Here is a 15,408-nt window from a genome sequence, read left to right as displayed (position 1 = left end):
CGGCGAAATTGCCACTGCCGACACGGTGCATGGTGCATCTACCACATTTGTTCAGAAATATTTAGGGGTGACAATGTAGCTACACTGGTTAAATACAATGTAGATTTTAATATATGTATGTAATAAGCTTTTTAAAATCGCAGCAACATTCCAGCAAAATATATTCGTGGACCGTATCTCATTAAATTCTTATTTAGTAGCGAAACACTTGGATTACTCGGAGGCTGCAAGAAATATTCTAGGCGTGTATAATAATAATATGTAATATAATGTAATAAACGAGAGCCGGAGCCACCCACGGTCGGTTTCATGTTTACCAATGCATGTGGACTGGGCAAAAAGTTAATTTTACCGGCTCAGTCAATCAATGTTGCTGAATAATTCATGAAGCTGCACACTAATTATTTCGTGATTATGTTCGCCTTAACAGAAGCCTATATTTCTAGCGAAAAAACACGCAATAAATAATTTCTATTTAAATACCCCCGCGGACGCTTTTTTATGCGGACCGCCGATTCGGCTTTGAAATTTGCAAATTATGACCTCCCCGTGATGGGCAAAATAGCGGAACTTTTTTTTCGGTGATTCTTACCTGGAAAGGTTTGAGTGGTTTATAATCTTTGAAGGCGAGTTCTTTGTCTAAAAGAAATTCCACGGGTTGCTGTTGGAGCATCACATCTACGGCGGATACCAGAGGCGAAAACGTCTGCAACAAAATACCGTATCATTATTAATCCTGCTTCTGCAAAACACACAAGGTCGTTTCCCATTATGCCATCTCATCATCAGAAGACGTAATTAATTTCCTTCTACCAGCTGGCACAGCGTAAAATGGAATCTTAAACTCGATGCGAAAAACTAACGATCATCAGCAAGTTTCGCCAGACAAAAAACGACGATCTTGTGGAATTATAACGAAAACAACAGGCGAAAATAATACAACTAGTAAATATTAAGCACTCGACGGGAAAATTTTTAAGACGGCCAAGGTGAGCCGTTTATTTTATTTGTTGTTACTTCTATTGCAATTCATGGAATGTTTCATTAAAACGACCGCAGTTGTTTGAACACGAGGTGAAAATTTAACTATTCTTCAATAGAACCTTAAACCGTTCGACAAACAAACCAAACACAATTAACATGAGACCACGAACGCCATCATGTGACACAAATTGTTTAATCAAATAAGAACTTGTGCTTCGATGTCTTTCTTTAGGTTTGCAACAAGGCCAAGAAAAAAAATCGCGATCCAATTCGACAACAATTTCATCTTAGTAATTGCCATGGCAACTGGTTACGTTAACCGAGACAACATTAATTAACGGCTTTGTTATGAAATCAGTTTATGGAGAAAAAGTGAACTTTCGCACAATATAAAACCGGCACCTGTAATTATGTCAAGCAATTTATGGCAAAAATAACATTGTCTTCGCTACGGTCTGGTTTTTTTTTCGACTGGGACGACATCCCAATTTAATTTAAAATAACGCAGACCACCGAATTTCGAAAAAATGTCAAGAGTGAAATTTAGCAAGTCCATCAGTTCTGAAGTTTGCGTGGCCGCCGTTCCAGGAAGAATCTGTTTCAGAATAGTCCGACATCCTAGAAGAGTGGCTTAAATAAACAAACACGACGCTGTGCGTAAATAGAATTGTAAATGATAGAGGAGAAATACTTTACTAGAGAGTGAAGTAAATAACGAATGTAAATAAAATAAAACCTTGAACCTGATGTCGACCGAAATATGCGGATAGTTCAATAAGATTATCCACGCATCTAAATATATTACATTACAATAAAAAAAAAAGTGTTTGACCTCCATTCACGCCCAAAATTCACTTTATGTAACAAGCCAATTAACATGAAGCGTTACGTCAACTCGTGAAGAAAAAACTTTACAAGCGGCGTTCTACAACAACATCCTTTGGTCGTTTTTAGCTACGAGTTTTTCACCTTCAGTTCACCTTGTCTTGTTTTCATCACCATAGACATACACACACCACCTGGTATTATGTTCATGTTTTATGTAAAGTGATTTGTTTGGATTCGCTTTAATAGTGCGTTTCTTCGAAATTTCTCCATTGTCGTTTCGCGATCTGCAACGAATCTTGAATAGGTCTGAGTCTAAAAATAAAACGGATTCACGTGAGTCATAACGCGGTCGGTCACTGGAATTATCTATAATTGAACACGATTTACCTTGAATTGTTGCAATCTAATCGCCCACTACAATGTTCCTGGTCGACATGATCATAAATCAGTTTAAATGTAGTGATTATGTTGGGGAATTTCGATTTTTAATTAGTACCCGGAAGCGTTGAACTTTCTACCGGCACAGGTGATGTACACGAGAAATATTATTTCAGGGCTTTGACATAAGCGATCGGATCGATCGAAGTTTGGCGTAAAAATTTCATGTGTTTGTCCCCGATCTGGGTCACACAAACATCTGTTTCTTTAACCATGTAACAAATGGCTGCGGAGCAATTTAAACTTGATTACGCCGACCTACATATAACCTCTGTTATCTCTGGTAGTCATGCATTATGATCAAACGACCCAGGAGCAACAATAAACGGAGAACTTCGATCAGACTGCCATTAACCCGAGCTAATTACAATCGCTATTATCTTAAAGATCTGAAACGCAAACAAACAGTATTTTCAATGAAATGCCAACAACAAAAGTTATAAAGTCGTACGGCGTGAATGCAGATTCGACATTCACGTTTTGCATAAGTAATGCATTAGCGGCAACATTAATTTTATGAATGCAAATAAAAAAAAAAGTTGTTTGTTCGGCAAATATGACGCACAAACCGTGAAATAATCACGGGTCTAACCAGTTACGGTCGGATTTTTTAAATACTAAACCTATTTACAGACATTATTGATTACAAACACCACCAAAAAACAATCGAATACTTGGCAACCGTCATAACGAGCTGTCATAAATTCAAGTGCTCGCTCACGTGACACGGTAGCGAGGCGCGCGCGCTAATATCGGTCCAGTGAAGACGTTATTTATTTTTGCAACTTGTATTTATACAGCGATCCAAACACATGTCCCACATATTTTTAACGAAGCCGACGTGTTTCATAAATAAACCTGCATGAATGAGTGGAACAAGCCGTTTTTTTCCACACTTCCCTCGACGATTGATTATTTCTAGTTTCAGTTGGCAGTGCAACTTTTATTAATTAATGTCCCCAAATGTACACAATTAAGGGGTTAATTAAATAAGTTTGGCGTCGCGCCGTGTACGTCGATTAAACTCATGGTTTTGATTAAAACTTTTAATTGGTGGGATGAGAATACTCACAAGAGCAGGCCATAGGACTGTCGTCGTGTTTGATGGAGCGAAAGGATCTCTGCGTTCGACCCAGGCCAAGCCCTGCTCCACCAAGAACAGGTGGAATAATTTGTCCTTGTATACGCTGATCCATTCCCTTCGGTGCCATTCGACGTCGTCATATTCTACAAGAATCTGTAACAAAAGAATCCAACGGTTACGTCAAAAGTGTCCTCCAAATGACCTCTACAAATTTAGCGTTGTTGGGATGCCGACACTGTCCCATCCCGACGGTCAAGTTTACGTCACATTAAAAAAATTATCACACGTCCGACACGATTTATGTCAAAGCGGCAAAGAATCAAGGTCGCCCCGCGGGTTTGTTGTTATTGTTTATCAGGATTCCTTTGTGTGAGGCAATTAAAACGACCCTCATGTTATCCGGTTTCAGTTTCTTTTTCAGAAATTGGTAAAAAATGTGAAATTGTGTTATGTTTGTAACCTGGAATTAATAAGCCATCAATCAAGTTTAATTTGTTTCTAGCCGGTGCTTTTCGCACATGTTTTGCCTCCTGGGAGCGTTCGATAAATCACTTGACATTTCCCACGTCCCTGGAAGACCCCTCGTAGTTTGAATAAAAGAAATAAAAGAGAAGACGGGAAGAATTGACGAAGGTTATATATATCAAGTCAGACGCAGCGCACTTTTCCAAACCACAGTCGATATAAACGAAAGCAACAGCAGAAATTTCTGATTGATTATCGGAATCAACGGGACGGTACAAAAGAAAGATCGTGTGGGAATGCCCACGCATCCCAACAAGGAGCCAAGAAAAACAAACATTGCCAACACCGAAGACTCGTTCGTTTACGTTTCCTTGGCAGCTCAAACTCCATTATTTGCTTTTATTATTATCATCGAAGAATTTCGTTCGTTCTCTAGCTGCGAAAACTGTTTTTCTACCCTTAAATCGATGTTCGGATGATTCTGTGACAGCCGTAAAAATTACGGGCCATCATGATGGACGACGAGTTTTTTTTAACGTTTCCACAGCAGACTCGTAATCTGCGGCAGCGACGCTATCGATTTACGAGCGTAAACAAAATGATAGAGGGAGAGCGCTATTAATGAGGAATTATTTACCCAGTATTTATAATCGGTAAAGCGACATTTATTTTTGAATATTAACAAGTCCGTACACCTGGAGGGCTCACAACCTTGTCAATATTACATTCAGTTTTTTCCAACTCGAAGAAAACGTTACGTAATGCATGAATTATTCAAGAGACCTGTTTTCACTCATCACTTTTCCAGTTACTGAATGAATTCTTTCAATATACCTACTAAAAATGACATGTATTGTGAAAGTTAACGTCTCGATCTCTTTCTTTACCGTTGTTTATTTCTAACTAATATTTTTTCGTAAAGTCAGCGATCCCCAACATCGTTACGATTTGTTGGTAATAAATTAAATGATAATAAAAAGTGGGCGGCCAAAAAATTGTGGCAACTCGACATTCCGTTCCGCGATTCGCTTGGCTGCTCAAAAATTGCCTAATAATAATTACAGGTTAAGTGAATAGCGAAATTCCAACATGGCTGCAATAAATTAATCCCAAGTTTCAGCTCGGATCCAACCTTGAACTTAGAGTTTGTGTTTTGTATTCAACGTTATCACGGTTCGACATCTAATTATGTCGGCTGTATAACTACCTAATTGTTTTTCAGCCGGCCGAACACTTAATTATACAATGTCTATACCAGAAGCTTTACGGAAGGTTGTATTAATTGATTAACTACCTTCATCGCTGTTTCAGACTCGGATCGACAACTCTGTACCTGTTGAATTTCAGTCTCTCAAACCCGGATCATTTTCAGATGTTACGACCAAATAACTTGCAAATGTAAAACTCCCCCAGTCAACACGCAATCAGTGTGGGTTGCCCTTTATCTTGTTTTAATGCATTTTCGCCATAATTAATGGTTGGCGGACTCTGCACGGCATTTACAAAAAAAAATACTTCAGCATGCAACTCGACGGCTATTCTCACGCAATTGAAAATTTACAGAGGTCCTTTTTTAAAATTATCTCCCCTGTATACGCCATACGTGCTCACACGAGAAATAGCATGCCAACATTTTCCCCGAACAACACGGCATTGCCCAGATAAATGGCCGTAGTTTACGATCTTAGACCTCGCACACCTTCTACGAAATTCTATGTGGCTTTGTTTGGTTGGCACAATTGTTTATGCCGTGTGCGCCCCCTTCGTCGACCTTGAAGACAGGACATTTTATTGGATTTGGTGCTAATTTCGCGCTACAATCGCTGATCACTGGAGATTATGTAAAAGGTGGAAAACGTGGCGTGACTGCAAGTCACCCGAAAGACACGCCAGCCGACCGAAAAAAAGGGTTGTTACACACGATTAAGTATTTTCGGTTGTTCCCCCGCGAAAGTTTTGCGTTATTCCATAAATACGAATGCTGCCTGCGCAAACAATAAATTTAACCTAGACGTGGCTAACCTTTGGCGACGAGAAATGTTTTTTAAATGCAAAAAGGAAGAAGCAAAACCTTTTTTTCACCTTGCCGCCTTGCCCTATTTAATAGTCTATTAAAATTTCCAATTTGTGCGAAACCAATTAAATTTCAGTTGCTTTTTATTTCGCGCAACAACATTGTGTACGTGGATACGTTTTTATCGATTTGACCTCGACAATATCGGAATTTTCACAAGACTGAAACGAACAGAATCGCGCATTTCTATACCGATTACTTTCCTTGATAATAACTTAATGAAAAGCGAATCGAAATGTATCTCGTTGAAAGTAACATAAATTACAAGACCATCGACCTTTCTAAAGGTCATCAATGAATACACTGATACATAATTAAGTACGATAACAAAGACGACGGTGGATTTGTAATGTTGAAAGGACACACTCAGTATGCAGTTGCTGTTCTGGAGCTGCTTTTCGGAATATTTATTGAAACGATAATTCCGTTTCTTGTTCCAGAGGATAAATTTTCGATTCTATTCGAGAAGAAGCGTTTTATTCAAAGATGGATAAAAATAACGGGACCACATCGCGGAACTTGCTGTTGTTGGATGACTTTCTGCCCTTTTCACGATTCGGTGCAACGGAGGCAATAATTACATTTCTGTTCGATTAATTGAGGCACTCGTAAGGTCGAAGTTCGAGGCTACCAATTAAATTTAGTCTCGCACACAAAAATATTTTTTTAATCACATAAGCAAATAAATTTCCAGTAGGAAAGTTATTGGCAATTAATGAACAAGAACATTTACGGCAGTGCTAGTGTATTAAAAGTCGTACAAAAGAGAACGGCGTCCTTTCAATAAATCGATTCGATTATTACGACTCACAGGATTATGAAAATTGAATTGTTTTGTAGTCACTTCATTAATTTCCGTTGCTATCAATATAATTTACGAGAGAAAAATATATTGATAATGCAAACATGTTAAATACGTCGCTTGTTACGCAATTTTTAATTTCATGACTGATACGGGAATTGACCTTTGTCTATTAGGCCAATATATTCATCACTCATCAACGTTTTCGATAACATAACATTTTTTATCTTCCTTTTATCAGCCATTTAATTAAAACAATCTTCGTAGATACATACATATTTCCATAAATATTTTTTTCACGAGTATTATGCAAATATTATGCGATAAAATAAATGCAGTCCTTGTTTTTATAAATAAATAACGCATAAAATTGATGAATTTACGGGATATAAATAATACCTATAAAATAAACAACGTTCAGTAACTGGAAATTACATTAAATTCAGTTTTTTTCGAATGCGTTATTGCGGATTCAAACCAAATCGACGACTCGTGATGACGCCTCGAGAGGGCGCATCGCTCCAGAGATGGATTGACGTCACGATTTCCATGATGGCCACCCTTAAGCCCCGCCTCAACGCCCAGACTCCTCCTACGTAGTTAGCCAACACGTGAAAGTCGGTCCGCCTTCCTTGTTTGTTTCCAGTTGCTATAGTAATTACGCGAAGAAGCCATCTTTGTCAGACGCACACCAATTTAGCGTAGTTTGACAGTCCGACAAGAGAGATGATTAAAAAAGTTTAAGGACATTTCAGTCTCGGAGGCATTGTTACGGTTTAATTAAAAAAGTTAAAAAAAGTACTTGTCCATAATTGTGAGCGGCGATTATTCGTCAGTTTTCCTTTTTTTTTTTAATTCGACGGATAGGGCGTGCGATAACGAAGATCCCGACCCTTTCCCTTTAATGTTGCGGCACGTGTTACGATACGCACGACCTTGACAATGTTGGTTGCCTATACGCAAGGGGATAACAAATCTACTTCTAGAGTTGACCAATTATTATTTTTGTAATTGTTTATGAAATTTTTCTCGTTGGTTTCGGGTGCATTCTTGCGTGTCTAATTTGGTTTCAGACTTGGCACGTTGAGAAGAAAAATTGTTATTTCTCGACCTCTATAAGAAATCGGGATTACAATATTTATTGCGAGCAAGCATGCCAAGAAAAATACGAAATTTAATTGGTTTGTGTCAGAAGTGACGTTTATCAAAGCGGCTACGACATACCTTTGGATTTCCGTGTCATGTGAACGGATTTGGTAAAAAAATTAATTAGATACAGCGAACATCAAACTCGCTGGACCGCTCAAAAAAAAACACTGGATTAGGTAGGACCGTGTCATGTGGGATTACGCAGAAGCTAATTACAATCCTCACGGTTGACAAGGTTACACCGTACGACCTACTTCTGTCGTAAAGTAGGAGGTTGTAGTAAATAATGCAGTCATCGAATCAGGAATGCTTAAATGAGATCTATACGGCAGCACGTGAGGTGTTGTTCCATTGATTACACTAATTTGTCAGGGTTACGCATAAATGTAGTATTTTAATTGTTATGATGTGACGCAGTTTATCCGTCGACCATGATCTACAACCTTACCATGTGTTTATGTGTGTACCTGACCTACAGTAACTACACATAAATATATACATATAACCGCTACAAATACTTCCGGTGCACAGTCAATTTATCGTGGTGCCATTAAATTACCACGATTTCGCACTTTTATATGCACTTAGACAGCTTGCTTCCCTCCCCGTTCTGATAACGACATTGTAAAATGTTCATAAAAAGAGTCAGATAAAAATGTTTATGTTTTTATGATAAACCAATTGCTACCATATGTATGAAACACTAAATTTTTTTGTCACGAGGACGAAAATTCAATTTTCTGATCTTTAGTGTTTGTTCGCAACTAATAGGAATTGGTGATGGAACAAACTGATGATTGCCAAATGTTTGACAATAGTGATAACAATAATACCGAGAGGCATTGATGGTTCAACATTGTGTGGATTAACTTGTAAAGAATTGTACCGTTATCTTATTTGTGTACATAAATAAAAAAATATCGATTAAATAAAAAAAAAAATGGAATAAGTATAGGAGTAGGTACTCGTACATATGTACACCGTATACATTATTATTCTTATTAAACATTTACATACCGCATTAGGCCTTTCGAATAATGTAATTTCTGTATGCACCTTTTTGCTCAGAATATTATATGTAATAAAATTGCTTGGATTTATTAACAACAAATAAATCACATTTAAGGCAATTTTTTTTAAGTAGATACATTTCCAAAAATAAAATATTTCGAAAGATACTGAAAAATTAAAAATAATCTAAAGTAAGTTATTTGAGTTTTTGTATTTTACATAAAAAAGTATTTATAAGAATGTTGATTGTATGACAAAATAAAAACGACAATAAAGGGGTCATTTCTGTGGTGCTGACAAAACGTGGAACAATAGACCATTGAGTTTCGTGTGCAGTGTTTATGTTATTGGTAATGATACCGATAAAACTCACTTCGTCTATAAAATGAACAAAAAGCCTTGAAGGGAACAGAAAATAGCCGATCGATTCCATTTAACGCCACACAATCAATTTTTCAACAATGAAATGGGAACGAGAACATTATTATCCATTAAAAAGCAATTTTTATGTGTTTATAATGACGTTTTAAAATTGTAGTACAGTAATAGTTGCGTATTTCTTAACGGCTCCTTGACATTTTCCTTTTACTTTAGACGTGGACAAGATGATTTTGCTAAAACGCAGTATGGAAATCCATTTAGATGCACTTTCACTTTGGAAGTCATTGAAATTGTGTGCACCTATCTAATGTCACGGGACAAAGTGCCATACCAGGGGATGAAACTAATTAAATCACGAGACAAAAAAAAACCGTTTCGGGTTATAAAACGGGCACAAAAGAGGAATTCGAGATACAAACACCCACCGCAGTGCAGTTTTATAATTGTTATTGTCCTGGTAATGGCGCTAGTGCTGTCATATAAATATCCTGTGCAGTCGAGTCGGGCCATTGTCTTTTCCACCCCTGTTAGATGCGACTGGATGCGACCATCATCTTTAAACCGCGTCGGATATAAAATAAACGATGACAGATACCCCAATAATTCACGGGCGTTCCGGGGCAAATGTATGCTATCGCTGTGAATTATGTGTTTTCTTGGCCAAGTCCCTGAACTTTTCCTCCGCAAATCTCGATTTTCCCAAGGAAGGGGTTCTGATGCTTCACTTTCTTTCCAGAGATGTCTATCACGTTTAATTCAAGATGAAGATTAGCGCCTCCGCTGCCGTCACCATTGTTCGTTCCAGTTCGGATTATTGAAATGCTTGTAATATAATGGTACCAGTGTCAGGTGTATTGTAAAAGGATGATTTGTGTATTGTGTAATATTCCTTTCGCACCATTACTCGGGTGGAGCACGAAGGGCCGTTTCCGCCCACGCCAGCGCACCGCAATAAACGAAAGCGCTCTCGCTTCCGTCGACGGAATAAATCATTCTCTTCCTATTGCAAGACAACCCGAGCAGTTTTCAGGATCCGGAAACTCCCCAACATCGTTTCTGCATCTTTAGACGTAATGGACGAGGTATCATTTCACATATATCCACATTTTTGGACTGGAAACTCGACCATAGTTTTCAAAATATAAAAAAAGGTATTTTAAGAAAATGTCAAGGTTCACGGATTTTTTTTTTGTTTTTTGGTTTCATTCTCTTATACGAAAACCGGCTTGTACGTTTAAAAAAAGAAAGATCTTTGGTGTAACTGATGGGAAAAAACTTAATCAGAATTTAGAATTTTTTTGTACCTACCTACAGAAAATATTAAATAATTTTGTCGAAATAGTAGATTACATACCGAGGTGGGAAGTGTTTCATTCCTATCGAGAGTTAAGATAGCTTACCAAGGCATAGCCAAGGTGAGCTAATGCTCGAGACAGGAATGGAACACATTCCCATCGAGGTTTGTATACTATTTTATTCGGAATCATTACATTTTTAGCAAATAAACAATTAGTTTGCTGCAGTTTCATTTCTACCCTTTTTCGACAATTCGTGTACGCCACTGGAAAAAACTTATAACAGGGCGGGAAGTGGCCTATTACTGACCAAGAGAGGAAAGTAAAAACGAATGGTTAACTTTCCGCCCTCGTATGTTAGGAATGCGCATATGTATTACAATACGATTCCGAATAAACTTTTTTCGACAAAATTATTTAACATTTTCTATGAAGTGTGGAGGCAAATTATGAGTTTTTCTCGAGATGGAGTGTCTCTGCATGATATATTTTCCTTACGAAAGTGGATAAGAAATCAAAGCGAAAGTATCAGCTGGTCAGCTAGATCTGTTCACTTACTATTACATACCTACAAATTTTCCAATTGAAACTTTCTTATACTCGTAGTTTCTTCAAAATCTTAAGAAACAAACAGATGAGTGTATGTAAATAATTCTGAATTGCAAGATCTACAAAATACGTTGTTACGCTTCTCTTTATTGGTTTAATTTTTAAATTTAGACAATATTTTGGATTGGAAAGAATATAATGATAATAAAAAAATTCCTAGTTGAATAAATCTTGTTATGAAATTTATGTACATAATCAATTTGGGGTATAGTCTTTTGAAAAATAAGAAAATGTTTGCGAGAAGTCGCAAAGAAGATGTTAAATTACCTAATTACCTATTTCTATTTAGATAAACGGTACAGCTGGAGGGTAAGAAAATTGAATGAAAACACTGTACATCTTTATTTTAGTGTTTAGCAATTGCAAGCAATAAAGATGTTTATATTTAATTGTATTTCAATTGAATAATTCTCTCGTAAACTTCCACTGATCAAATGATCGCCTTCGTGTTATACCGAAAATGTTAACCTCGAATTGATATTTTCAATTTTCCCAAGAGTTAAAATCTACCTCGTTCCTTTTCATTGTAAACCGAGAGGTATTTTCCAATTGTTATTTCAAAGTGAAAATTCCCTTGAAAAATGTTAACGCTTATTTCAGTCATGTGCACCGCCTGATAATCTTTTCAGGTGGCTTTAAAGGGAACCGACCGGAGTTCCAGATGGCACTTTAAAACTATCGATCGATCCAAACATGCTTTTGGCAATGTCAGCCCGAACAAATTGTTTTCGCGAGCTTTTGGCAATTTAGCGCCGAAAAAAGCAATACCATGCAGTTCTCTTGAATATTGCCAAGTTTCCAGTTTTAAATTGGTTAGCTATTGTTGTATTTCGTTGTTTTCCATCTGTTATTAAGTTCTGGCTTTTTTACCCATCGGCAAAAATTTATTCGGGGCTACAGCGGCCCTGAACAATGTGACGTTTCTTCAACCTCGAAGACCTTGGTTCGCTGAACGAGAGCCTGTTTCACGTTACAGGTGAAGTCAAGTTGCGCAATATCCAATCAACAAATCAAACATTACGCAAGCCGAAGAGAGAAATAAACAGTTATAATTATTCACGTTTGTTTATAAAGAGACAGACATTTTCCGAGCCAACTCAAGGAAATTTGTTTTTCTTAAAGTTGGTTCTTGCTTCACCGAGCGCTTTTAGAGCCGAAGGCAAGTCGTGGTTAGGACCGCATTAAGGTTTCACTCTTCGAAACATGACCTACCCCGACCTGACTCCATCAAACAAAAATGTGTCTTATTTTCTTAAACAGTAGCGGCAATGTTCTTGTGTTGCAAACAAAAGCTTTTATTTGCTTTCTAGGCAGCAGAATAAGAAACATCTCTGCAATTTGGCCGGAGTAATGTACAATCCGGCCCTGAAATCGGCCTGATTTTGTTAAAACTTGTTGTTTTGAAACTGGCCGGCAGCTGGCTCTCGTTTGGCCCCAATTAGCAGAAGTCGCCGATTCTGTGCCAGGAGCTGTCATTAGAGAAATGGGAAAAGTGTGGAATTTCCGGGACTAATCGCCGCTTTCCTCCCGGAAATTATATATAGCCAGCTTCGTCAATTAGGTGCCCAATCTGGCGGAGCCATCCGAGTCCGGTAATCCCCCGAATCAACAATCTAATCTCCGGATTCGAATTAAAAGTGATGTAACGAAGCCGATGCGGCACACATTAACGAGATTACCTTAATTAAATTACATTTTCCGGATAGAATGCGTTCATCCCGACATTTTCCTCGAGATCCTAAGGGACCGTGCACGGCGAACTCAAGGACTTAAGTGCCATTAACGAGGTAAATCGCGCACTTGAATTCCGCGCATAATGACTGAATTATTCATTGGTCTGTATGGAATTCCTCAGGGTATGGCGTTCGGACCGTCGGTATTTATTTGGAGGTAATGGAATGAAAATCGGTTAATTAACGGGCAGATCGCCTTGTTCTCCATCTCTTATCTCTTAATTAAAAAATGCATCGACTTTCACTCGTGCCAGGATTATAGAACGGAGCCTTGGCGCTTACGCTTTGCCGATTAACCTGATAACATCGTGTTAATGTGTTGGCGCACTTTTCTCTAACAACTCAGAGTAAGATTGCGCACAATGTAATTATTAGAGCGTGCACCACGAGTACTTTCGCTGTTGTAGGTGTATTACAGGTCGTTCTCTAGGAATTTGTAATTGCTCACCGAGTAATGCTCCGCTTCTGACAAAACGTAAGCAGAATAGTAATTTGAAATTAACACTGGCACTAAACTCACATTTGATTAATAAATTCGCACTTCCTTGAATGTCGCAACAGACAAAAATTTTTATTCTTCAAGTGACGTATTTGCAACAACACAAAAAAATACAATTCATTCTAAATAAAGTCACAAAAATATGAAATTACGTTGTTAAGTTAAAAGTACAGTATACGTAAATGCTCAAGTTTCTTTTTTCAATTTGTTTTTTTTTTTGACGTTATATTCTGCAATACATATGTAGTTATATGTATGTAGATAATTTTATTATTCCCCCGAATTCAAAAGCACAGGTGATTTGCTGATACAATAATTTTTGTTTTGAGGTTAAGCGTGTTCCGTTTGAAGACTTGTGGTCAAGCGGGTAGCTTTCACCTGCATCTCTCTTTGGACTTTTTGGTCTTGTCTTTGAGAACGACTTTGCAATTTGATCGTAACTTTTCTATTTATGGGTCTGTTGCAAGCAAGCGTGTACATCCGATTCAGGTCTCGTGCTGTGCCATTTTTGCAAAATTTATGGGGTCTGTTTGCTTTTCATTATATAACAGAGCGACTAGCTCGCCCTGGAAAAATACAGCTGCTTTAATTTGTGTGTTTACGTTAGTGGAACAGCGATTTTTCCTTTGGCATTGTTGTTCGTAGCGCATCACAATGTGATCTTTGCTTGGAAAATTACAAGTCTGGCAAAGCAAACATGTCCAAAAAGCGGCATTTTTCAGTCGCCTTAAATGAGAGAATCGCATTCTAATCGAGTACATGCTGCCTGAAATTTCCATTAAATTTGCCGCCTTACAGCTTTTACGAGCTTGCGTCAGTGCGAGATTTCATAATGAATCCTTTTCGTGTGGTAATAAATGATTTTTCTGTCCACTTTTTCGAGTGATAATGCATTTTTAATGTTAACGAGCGATTCGACTTTTTTCTCTTTTTGGCGTATAAGCTAAAAGCTTTTCGTTTCGTGCTCCCAGTTATACATTTACATTTGTCCTGAATGTAAAATCAATCATTTGCTTTTTTTTGTGGCGCCATTAGCGCATCTCTCACATTTTCGCCACCTGAATTAATAGTGCGACAATTTGGCTCCGGAAATGTTGCATGTGTAATCAAATGGAAGCTTTAGTGCCGCATCAATTAGTGGTTGAAGGGAGATGTTCTTAATTGCGACGAAATGGGTCATTCCGGCGGTTCTCGCACCCCCGGAAATATTGTTATCCGCTAGAAAAGCGCCGTCGCCAAGTTTGTTCCGAACACTCGCAAAATTTCTTAAAAATGATCAGCATCAAAATGTTCTTAGGCAAATTAACAAAAGGTGAGAACATAAGGCCTTTTGTATAATCAGTAATCACGCATGCAAACGTACAAACTCATTCGTCCTGGACTGGAAGATACTGTCGCAGAAGTCTGTCTGTTAAAACATTCTTATTGAACTTGAGTAAGATTATGAACAAATAAAACTCACCTGACAGTTACCACGGAATGGAAAAATTGCAAGTTGCAAGTCTGTATGTTTATACAGTGTGGAAACTTTAACTGGAATAAAATTCATAACTTGGACATGCGCGGTTTTTGTAAAAAAATTTGTTGCATTAAATAGTCTTCAACTTACGCCAAAAACTGTTCGTTTAGGCCCAGTATTTTAGTGCAGGGTTAACTTTTGGGTTTGCAAAACGCGGTTAAATTTTAACCCAATTATTAACCTTGTATGCGTATTTCAGTGCTTAGTTATGGGTTAAAGTATTTAACCAACTTTTTCTTAATGTTGGCAGTGCTTTCGGCAGACATATTCGAAAAGCTCGTAGCCAGTCGTAGCGGACAGGTGTAGAATGCTGCCGTTTGCTGTCAGCTGTGACAGTATTTAACCCACGTGTAGAGTTGTTTTGGTTAAAGAGTGAGGTGTTTTTATTCAAAAATACATACCTATTTTTTTATAATGGAATTTTACAACAGATACCGACTTTTGGATCAGATATGTATATTAAAAAACAAGAAAATAATTATAAATATTAATGTAACAATAAAAAAAAATTAATCTTCTAGCTCTTTTTAATTCGGG

General features: G+C 37.6%; 1 protein-coding gene across 3 annotated transcripts in view; it reads right to left on the bottom strand.

Moving 5' to 3' along the window:
• Kdm3 (Lysine demethylase 3) overlaps nucleotides 1-15,408 on the bottom strand; it is a 93,099-nt gene that overhangs the window by 63,590 nt on the left and 14,101 nt on the right. For 2 of the 3 annotated variants that reach the window (XM_069054194.1, XM_069054195.1), the window contains exons 2-3: nucleotides 3,323-3,487; nucleotides 593-706 (exon numbers count right to left, since the gene is read on the bottom strand). In XM_069054194.1, coding sequence (XP_068910295.1) covers nucleotides 593-706; nucleotides 3,323-3,487 — 279 coding nt within the window. Of the gene's footprint in view, nucleotides 1-592; nucleotides 707-1,953; nucleotides 2,002-3,322; nucleotides 3,488-15,408 lie in introns of those variants that run through there. The other variant, XM_069054196.1, reaches the window with a different exon arrangement.

This window comes from Tenebrio molitor, chromosome 7 (genome assembly GCF_963966145.1).
Source record: "Tenebrio molitor chromosome 7, icTenMoli1.1, whole genome shotgun sequence".
NCBI classification, from domain to species: domain Eukaryota; kingdom Metazoa; phylum Arthropoda; class Insecta; order Coleoptera; family Tenebrionidae; genus Tenebrio; species Tenebrio molitor.
Note: the sequence above shows the minus strand (reverse complement) of the source record. Positions and strands in the feature narration are given on the sequence as shown.